General features: G+C 40.9%; 1 protein-coding gene across 1 annotated transcript in view; it reads right to left on the bottom strand.

The window, feature by feature from the left end:
- Positions 1-306: 306 nt before the first annotated feature.
- Positions 307-10317, bottom strand: part of LOC115143533 (SWI/SNF-related matrix-associated actin-dependent regulator of chromatin subfamily D member 1) — a 42606-nt gene continuing 32595 nt past the window's right edge. Inside the window, exons 8-12 of the mRNA XM_065002079.1 lie at positions 9380-9477; positions 7673-7808; positions 4793-4915; positions 2932-3033; positions 307-2188 (exon numbers count right to left, since the gene is read on the bottom strand). Of these exons, the coding sequence (XP_064858151.1) occupies positions 2135-2188; positions 2932-3033; positions 4793-4915; positions 7673-7808; positions 9380-9477 (513 nt within the window). The 3' untranslated portion in view covers positions 307-2134. The remainder of the gene's footprint in view (positions 2189-2931; positions 3034-4792; positions 4916-7672; positions 7809-9379; positions 9478-10317) is intronic.

Genomic DNA, 10317 nt, shown 5'->3' with positions numbered 1-10317 from the left:
TGACCAAGAATGAGTAGGATAATGTCAAGAGCAAAACAAGTTTGGTGAAGCAATATCGATCATGTCTAAACTCCTTATCCTATGAACACGATATGCTGACCTGCAGGTCAATGACCTGGTTGTTATACTATACCCTGTCCTGAATCACCCCACTTCTCACAGCAATGACACAGGTGTGTGTGTGTGATCAGAACTAAACGGTGATGCTGAGGTGAGCACTAGGCAGGTAACATCTTTAAAATGGTAAGAATGCCAGTTTGTGCATCAAATGGTTCAACTTTAAATAATTAATTCACAAGCGAGAAGTTATCATTGACGATATCCTTTATTATAGCACAAGGTTCAAAACATACAGGAAGAAAATAGGTTTGGTCCAAGAAATAAAAAATACAATTCATGTCTGAAGATTTAAAATCAGTAAACAGTATCATCCTTTTACAGGTTTGGGATCAATTCAGCATGAAATCAGAACGTTGATTGAAATTACACTCAATATTGGAAAAATAAAATAAAAATACCCATTGAAAATATATGTATTTAAATGAACTTACTGAACAGATACTGAATTGAGCACAACGATAAAGCTTCTTACATCCTCTACATGTCATATCTAAACAGAAATACCTACAAGCCTAAAGCCGTCTACCATGCTAGCAAAAAAGCTGAGATTCGTGAATGTCACAGCTAAAAAGTGAACCCAGCTCTACGCTTCTCTTCCTAAGGTGTTGATAGCTTCTGCACACTAACAAATAAAGAAGGAAAACCCAGAGGAATTCATCTGAACAGAGAACAGTAGAAGCCTAAAAACGTTGTTCTCCCTCTTCCACACAGGACCAACAAACAACTGCAACTTGCTGCTAGGTTATAGAGAATATTCTGGATTAAACCATTGGGGTCACTTGAGGGGGAACGTCTTGGGCAAACGGAGTATTAGACAATGAGTCAAATTGATGGTATGTCCTTTAAAAAAACAGATATTTTCCCCTTCACATCAGATTATTCTGTTCATTATTTACAAAACTAGATCGATCGACTTGAGGTAATTACTACTAAACACTACTTCCTTAATATTCTTTACTTCTAACTAAACAAGACTTCATACTTTTTAAACTTTTTTTTTTTTTATACAAACAAAGCTCCACCAAAACAGTTTAAAATGAAAAGGCCACTTAAATGATTAACTAACCAATATAGTGTATGTTTCACAACATTGTGCAGAGTCTTGCCTTTGAAGTGTTCATAGGGAGAATTTTGAAGCACACAAGATTCTAAAAGTAGAATTTTTGAAGCACACAAGATTCTAAAAGTAGAATTTTTGAAGCACACAAGATTCTAAAAGTAGAATTTTTGAAGGTACACAAGATTCTAAAAGTAGAATTTTTGAAGGTACACAACATTCTAGAAGCATTTAAAATAATCTTGGTAAGAAATGAACAGCCAGCGGGGCAATAAAAGGCCACGGAATACTCACACACCCCTATCAATACCAAACAAACACTGCATATCAATTCCAGACCAAAGGCAGAATGGTAGTGTGCGTAGGTAGTGTGTGTAGGCTATCACCTGATCAGTTATGAGTTAGTTTGGACTCAGAGCGGGGTAGATAGATAGTCCCAAGCATTTAAAATTAACCCAATGCTCTTTCACCTTAGCCAAATGTTACAACTTTAATTTAAGCCCCTTACTTAAAATACCCAATATTAGTTATTGTGAAGTAGCATCAATACTTAGTTGGGGGTAATTTCAACCTCACTTAGGCCTGAATATATAGATTCAAGATCTATGAGAGAGTTCAGCACAGAAAATAAATGCTTTGGGGCTAAACAGAGAGAGACCATTGAAAGAAAATAAGTCAAAATATATTTTAGTGGGACAATGGGACAAATATAAAAAAGTAAGTATCAATCAAACATTTATACATAACCATAACAGCTGCTAGTTGATGTTAAAATATATCCTACAGTTACCATCAAGAGTAAAGCAGTCTATATCTAAGATGTTTTATCTAAGCGTTTTGCAAAAATCAGCGATGTATTTATAAATATGAATGTCCCAAACTTCTCTTTTCGTCCTCCCAGAGAGAACAGCCACTTCTTTTCCTCTGTTGACCTGCTTTTCTTTGACGTAATCTTGTCTAGGTGTTTCTGATTCCCAGGGCCTGTTCCAGCTCCTGACGCCTCTGTTGGACCTGAAATACATTTTAAAGAAACACAAAAATTATGAGATTAAAAATGTAGACAAAGAACAATATTACATTTCAGAAATGGTAATCCAATTTTCAATTTCATAGAGCACTTTAGAACAGATTAGAGCATGTGTTATAAGTGAAAGGAATAGCAGGTAATGCTAGGTAGCAGTTAATGCTAGGTCCAGGTAATGCTAGGTAAATTCCAGGTAATGCTAGGTAAATTCCAGGTAATGCTAGGTAAATAGCAGGTAATGCTAGGTAAATAGCAGGTAATGCTAGGTAAATAGCAGGTAATGCTAGGTAAATTCCAGGTAATGCTAGGTAAATAGCAGGAATTGCTAGGTCAATTCCAGGTAATGCTAGGTCAATTCCAGGTAATGCTAGGTCAATTCCAGGTAATGCTAGGTCAATTCCAGGTAATGCTAGGTCAATTCCAGGTAATGCTAGGTCAATTCCAGGTAATGCTTGGTAAATAGCAGGTAATGCTAGGTCAATTCCAGGTAAATACCAGGAAACATAAGTAAATAGCAGGTAATATTAGGTAAATAGCAGTGGGAACAGTACCGTAAAATAAAGTATAATTAAAAATCTCCCTTAGATAATGATTGTAAGTATTTAGTAGGGCAGAAAAACCGGGTGGTATGACTCAGCAATGATCACCCTTCATGGGGAATGAGTGGCAGAGGGGAGACCTTGGGAGTAGAAGTAGCAACATACAGAATGGAGAGAGGTGAGGACGTTACCTTGGAGTAGAAGTAGCGACACACGGCCTCCTGGGCCCAGGGTTGGAAATAGAACTCGGCTCTCCTCTCTTCTTCTGGGTTCGCAACAACATCAGTCATAGTCTGTAGAAAAATAATCACATGTACATTAGAAACTTTAAACTTTTAGTGACACTCCATTAAAAAGTCTACAAGTCTATAACGTGTTGTTGTTGACGCACTAAAAGCATCATGCATTTTACATTTACATTACATTTAAGTCATTTAGCAGACGCTCTTATCCAGAGCGACTTACAAATTGGTGCTTTCACCTTATGACATCCAGTGGAACAGGCACTTTACAATAGTGCATCTAGGTCTTTTAAGGGGGGAGAAGGATTACTTTATCCTATCCTAGGTATTCCTTAAAGAGGTGGGGTTTCAGGTGTCTCCGGAAGGTGGTGATTGACTCCGCTGTCCTGGCGTCGTGAGGGAGTTTGTTCCACCATTGGGTGTTAACTATATTTATCTTTTCATACAAGTAAACCATCTCTGTGTAAAGCATACTAGGTTTGGTTTGCTCCTAGCAGGACTCCCTTAAAATAACTTTGCTTGAAAAAAAAAGAGAAAAAAAAGGCAGCAATATTAATGTTTGTCCCTCGAGACGCCGTAGCAACATAGCCAGTATACACTTCCTCAAAATAGTCTTAATTAATCTAAGATAAATCTGTCTCTCGTTGAATGCCAACAAACCATTCGTTGCCACTCCAACTAGGAATATTACTGTTGGCCAATCACAGACGAATGAGCGTAGACTTCAGGTACCAAAAACTTAAGACTTTCCTCAATAAATAATATTGTGTGCTCTAACAACCGGAAAAATAAACAAACAGCAGAACATCAAAACGAACAAAAACGTCACAATTGTGGACATAGTATATTGACCAAACTGTTTCGAATGGGAAGCGTGCCACAGGCTTCATAAAACACATCTTCATTCACTCTGGCATGTTCTTGCATAAGGACAACTAAGGTTACTGGGTGCCAGGTAACCATGCGGAAGGCTGCATTTTCAAGGGGGGAGAAGAAATATCCATGAACTTTGGACTGGATTCAGCTAGATTCACACCTTGGTTTCGTTGTCATTGGAAGTCCAGTCAGTGTGGTGTTTGGTCCTCCTCCAAGAATCAGCTGAACAAAACACTAAATGTGGAACAGCTAACATACATCCATGGCAGTTAGCTAGTGCTAACGACCAAAATACATCCATGGCAGCTAGCTAGTGCTAACGGGTAACATACATCCATCCACGGCAGTTAGCTAATGCTAACATACATCCATGGCAGTTAACTAGTACTAATGACTAACATACATCAATGGCAGCTAGACTGTTAATAGCCAACATTCGTACATGGCAGTTAGCTAGTGCTAACGGCTAACTAAGTCTATTACTACACAAGGAAAGGGTCATGTTCAGTAAGACACAGAGCAAAATGCTTTGCAAAAGAAAACAACAATCTGTGTTTTTATTGGACAAGTTCAAGTAGTACCTCTCCATTTGAGTTAATTTCAATGCATGAACATTAATGAACATGACCCAGATGAGAGGTATTACGTAAAGTGTAATCAGTAACTGGGCAGCACTAGAGAGCCATTTGATTTACCTTGTAAGTTAAGAAAAGAGGCCTGTACACATAACATTGCTGCTCCCCCACACATGGGGGCCTCATTTCTTCATCTGAAGCACCAGTTCACCAGAGTTCAGTTCATAGTTTACCTTGAGGTCCCATAGAGAGGTGTTTTCCTGTTAGGTTACCTTGAGTTCCCTGCACTGTGACCGCAGCCAGCCATTGATAAAGCCCAGAAGTACCTCTCTCTCTGTCTGTGTGGTGTGTGTGTGTACCTTGAGGTCCCGGCACTGTGATTGCAGCCAGTCGTTGATGAAGCCCTGGGGGTCTCTGGCGAAGCTCAACATGAACTCTCTCTGGGTCTTCAGCTGGTTGATCGTCTCTATGGTCTCATGGATCTACAGGGGAAGAAGAGAGAGATGGAGGGTCAAGCCAACATTTAAATACACTATCGTTTTAAGGTGTCTGCATGCTTCCCAGCCTGAAACAGTTCAGTAGAGTTCGAGCATATATGACGACATTTTGTGACGTATTTGTTAGTTTTGTACTTCGGTGAGTTTTTCCTGGACGCAAGCTGAAGTTCGGAGCAGACTTCAACTCCCCTTCGTCGGTGATGGGTCCAACAGTAGGGATTCTTCAATGATAAGAGGACTCGTTATCATGCAACATTTTTCATTGAAAAATACTGCATCAAAACACACTAAGATCTTGTCGCAGAAAAACAAAAAAAATGAATGACAGATTTCTCAAGTTCTTAAGATTAATTTTGACTATTTTTGAGGAAATGTGACGACGGCGTTTTCAAAACGGACAAACATTACTATAGGCCGCTTTTTTCTTTAAGGTCTTTTTAAGGGAGTATGCGAGCACACTCGTTCGGTTTGTCAGCCAAACTGAAGCAAGCCGACGCCTTTATGGATCTGAACGGGAAAACACTGCTGGATGGACGTCCAAACCAGGATGGATTAAGTAGAGTTACTTTTGCTTTGTACAGGGACACAAATTAAGGCCCTATAAAATCTGCGATGCAGAGAACACGGACGGAATCCACACAAACATGATCATCATAAAACAATTTTTAAAAAAGGAATTCAACAATATATTGTACTTAGTAGGAAACCAGGTTAATGTATTGAACATTTATTAGCCCAAATTGATCATAACACAGAACAGAATGCACGTCGAGAATGCCCCCGCGTCTACTGTTAGCAATGAAAACAGTCAAGGTAGATGGAAAGGCTTTGTCAAAAACCTTCAGTTAAACGTTAAGCACAGACAGCATTTAGACCGGCAGCACAATTCAGAGATTTCTTTTAGTAATTTATATTTTGACCGGTTTTCCCCAGACCTCAAACGTGGTCTCTTGATGTGGTTTTAAGCATTTTTGTGGACTTTCACCATCCAATTTTGTTGTTTATCTATTAACCCCCTAGAGTCGATGTCGGCGCCTAATTATCTAAAATCAGCATAATAAAATAATAATAAGATATGTTTTTTGTATTGGATGATTTCGCATCTGCGGTGAAAGAGCTCGAGCGGTGTTTGTCAGACTACATGAGACTTCTCACAAAAATCGTCTGCAGTGTCTTGAACAGCCTACAAACTATTATAACCCCCTCTATGGAGAGATGAGACTCCCACGAACACCACGGTGTTCTCTGTTTTGCTCCACGTCCCCCACAAGCATCTTGGGACTCGTCTGAAGTCGGTACAGCCGATCCGCCAACTTCAGTCTGTAGCGTCCCAACAGTTAGGGCTGCACACTAGTATGATCCATCTGTGATCCACAGGCCTCACAAGACTCGTCTGAAGGGTCCCCCGGTACAAGATTTTAAAAAATGAATGGAAGTTTATATGGAGACTTTAGTGCCAAAAATATGGGGTTAAATAACAAAAAAAAGAGAGATAAGAAAGATCGGGAACCATTTTTTTCTCTCTCAGATATAGGACAGACACTTCAGAACAAACTTACTTTAGTTTTTTGGTCTGTTCCATGTAGTTAATCTGTTATTCATTGCATTTGTTAAAATTGATGTACCTCTGTCCTTGAGCTGTTCTTGTCTAATGATGTTCTGTATTATGTTGTTGTTGTTTCATGTGGACCCCAGGAAGAGTAGCTGCTGCTTTTGCAACAGCTAATGAGGACCCTAATAAAATACCCCAAAAATGGTATGGGGCTAATAGCAGTAAGGCCAAATGAAAACATTAATATTTTATTTATTATATATATATTTTTTTATACAATTAATCTTATTTTTTTTAATATTTCAAGGAGTCTTAAAATGCCAAATCAAATAGCTAAATGTTCATGTTCCTTGGTATGACCTGCTTAAAACATTAACATGTAGTTTAGTAGGATACACCCCCCCCCCCCCCCAGTTTAGACAGGGCTTAGATTTATGGACTCATTTTTAAAAGCTAATTTGAGAGCAAAAACATACACATTTTTTGGGGGAAAAACTGAAACCTGGAAAAACAAAAAGAAAACGGAATTTGGTGAAAGGAAAAAATAATAATCAGGCAACAAAATAAATGAATCAGGCCCTAAACAATGCAAATGGATACTTCTTTAAAATTGTCCAGATTTAGCTAGCCACCTGTAGTAGAACATTATATGTTATCTAGTGCTCCTCACTCAGTCAAGTATTGACAGTTGTCTTGTACATTTGCTGTGTTTCATTGGCCTTTGCCACAGCAGCTAGCCAGGGTCTCTCTGACCTTACTCTGCACTAGTTACCTCAGCTCTGCTCTCTCTACAATCACAGCAATGAGACATGCAGCCAATGTTAGTAACAGTGTGTGTGTTTGTGTGTCAGAGTCCATCCTGTGGGGTCTGGTTCTTTATTCTGTATTAACAGTATGACCTTGAAGTAGGCTGCTGGAAGTTGTAGAAGGGGAGGAGGGCTGTCTATTGGTTGTTTGATTTCAGGTTCAGAGAGTTTCTCTGTACAGTCTGTTCCTAGTTCACCTCTATTTTCCCACTCTTCCACCGTCTGTACAATAGCAGAGTGTAATAAAAAGGAGTGTGGAAGAACAGCTGTTTATTGCCTCAGTCACACAGCCTCAGAATAGCTTACCATAAGTTCTAGGCTAGATTCAGTCCCTTGAAAAACCAATGAAACACGGAAGACTTCAACTATGAGCTCCATACATACCTTGTTGTCCAGACCAGCTATCTCCTGCTGGCTGGCGGTGGATAGGAGGAAGGAGTTCATCTGGGTCTTTAGAGTGTCGTCCACCTCCACATCGATGTCATAGCAGGCCGTCTTCTTCTGGTCGTTGGGATCCACACTGTAGACACACACCGAGAGAGAGAGTTAGATCATGCAGTCGTCTATCTGTAGAGACAGAATTTAGTTAAATGCAGAGTCCATTTTATTGGGTTCGTTCCAGCCTGTCATTTCTTGCAGTCACGCTGCACATCTCAGAAGAGTTCTATATCATATTAATGTGGTTCCTGAGACACTTGAACAATTTGGTAGGCATTGAGATCTGATCTGAGCTTCGAGTTATGAAAAAGGGCCCAGAGTTTTCCCCGGACCACGCAAACACTCTGGACCCTAGTGACGAGGACAAAACGAGGCGTCGACCCTAGTGACGAAGCCTACCTGACGACATGGTTAATAATGGGTTAGAGGCCTACCTGATGACATGGTTAATGATGGGTTAGAGGCCTACCTGACGACATGGTTAATAATGGGTTAGAGGCCTACCTGACGACATGGTTAATAATGGGTTAGAGGCCTACCTGACGACATGGTTAATAATGGGTTAGAGGCCTACCAGGCCTACCTGACGACATGGTTAATAATGGGTTAGAGGCCTACCAGGCCTACCTGACGACATGGTTAATAATGGGTTAGAGGCCTACCTGACGACATGGTTAATAATGGGTTAGAGGCCTACCAGGCCTACCTGATGACATGGTTAATGATGGGTTAGAGGCCTACCTGATGACATGGTTAATAATGGGTTAGAGGCCTACCTGATGACATGGTTAATAATGGGTTAGAGGCCTACCTGATGACATGGTTAATAATGGGTTAGAGGCCTACCTGATGACATGGTTAATGATGGGTTAGAGGCCTACCTGATGACATGGTTAATGATGGGTTAGAGGCCTACCTGACGACATGGTTAATAATGGGTTAGAGGCCTACCTGATGACATGGTTAATAATGGGTTAGAGGCCTACCAGGCCTACCTGATGACATGGTTAATGATGGGTTAGAGGCCTACCTGACGACATGGTTAATAATGGGTTAGAGGCCTACCAGGCCTACCTGACGACATGGTTAATGATGGGTTAGAGGCCTACCTGACGACATGGTTAATAATGGGTTAGAGGCCTACCAGGCCTACCTGACGACATGGTTAATAATGGGTTAGAGGCCTACCAGGCCTACCCGACGACATGGTTAATAATGGGTTAGAGGCCTACCTGATGACATGGTTAATAATGGGTTAGAGGCCTACCAGGCCTACCCGACGACATGGTTAATAATGGGTTAGAGGCCTACCTGGCCTACCTGATGACATGGTTAATAATGGGTTAGAGGCCTACCAGGCCTACCTGATGACATGGTTAATAATGGGTTAGAGGCCTACCTGATGACATGGTTAATAATGGGTTAGAGGCCTACCTGACGACATGGTTAATGATGGGTTAGAGGCCTACCTGATGACATGGTTAATAATGGGTTAGAGGCCTACCAGGCCTACCCGACGACATGGTTAATGATGGGTTAGAGGCCTACCTGACGACATGGTTAATAATGGGTTAGAGGCCTACCTGATGACATGGTTAATAATGGGTTAGAGGCCTACCTGATGACATGGTTAATAATGGGTTAGAGGCCTACCTGATGACATGGTTAATGATGATGGGTTCTGGAGGCATCAGGAGAGCATGGAGACGCTGGGGGATCTCAGAGAACTTCATACGCTGGGCCTCAAAGATCTAGAACAAAATAGATAAACAGAACCTTATTCATTTACTCAAGAACCAGACATGCAAAGATTCAGCATTGTGCGTTTTATGTTTCAGCTTTGGACAGTTCATAAGGATTGCTATGTGTTGGAGGTCTAGAGTGTGTTTAGGCTAAGGACAGTTCATAAGGATGGCTATTTGTTGGAGGTCTAGAGTGTGTTTAGGCTAAGGACAGTTCATAAGGATTGCTATGTGTTGGAGGTCTAGAGTGTGTTTAGGCTAAGGACAGTTAATAAGGATGGCTATTTGTTGGAGGTCTAGAGTGTGTTTAGGCTAAGGACAATATTCCCTGGCCCATTTTCCCTTAACCATAAAGATTATGAAATGGCAAATTACATTGCATAACGTCCATTAGATTATTTAACTGTGCCTTAACATTACAGATACAAAACATGGGGAAAAGATACTCTCCCTAAGAAAGCCTTGTATCTTCCAGCTGTGAACATAGGACACGGTTTTGTACTGGTCCCGCATGGGAATCGAACCCACAACCCTGCCGTTACAAGCGCCATCCCCTACCAACTAAGCCACACGGGGCCACTTGCTGCTCACTGACCTGCTGCAGGTACTTGTCACAGTTGATGAACTCTGACCTGCTGCAGGTACTTGTCACAGTTGATGAACTCTGACCTGCTGCAGGTACTTGTCACAGTTGATGAACTCTCACCTGCTGTAGGTACTTGTCACAGTTGATGAACTCTCACCTGCTGCAGGTACTTGTCACAGTTGATGAACTCTGACCTGCTGCAGGTCATTGTCACAGTTGATGAACTCTCTGACCTGCTGCAGGTACTTGTCACAGTTGATGAA

The sequence above is a fragment of the Oncorhynchus nerka genome, linkage group LG15, assembly GCF_034236695.1.
Source record: "Oncorhynchus nerka isolate Pitt River linkage group LG15, Oner_Uvic_2.0, whole genome shotgun sequence".
Classification (NCBI taxonomy): domain Eukaryota; kingdom Metazoa; phylum Chordata; class Actinopteri; order Salmoniformes; family Salmonidae; genus Oncorhynchus; species Oncorhynchus nerka.
Note: the sequence above shows the minus strand (reverse complement) of the source record. Positions and strands in the feature narration are given on the sequence as shown.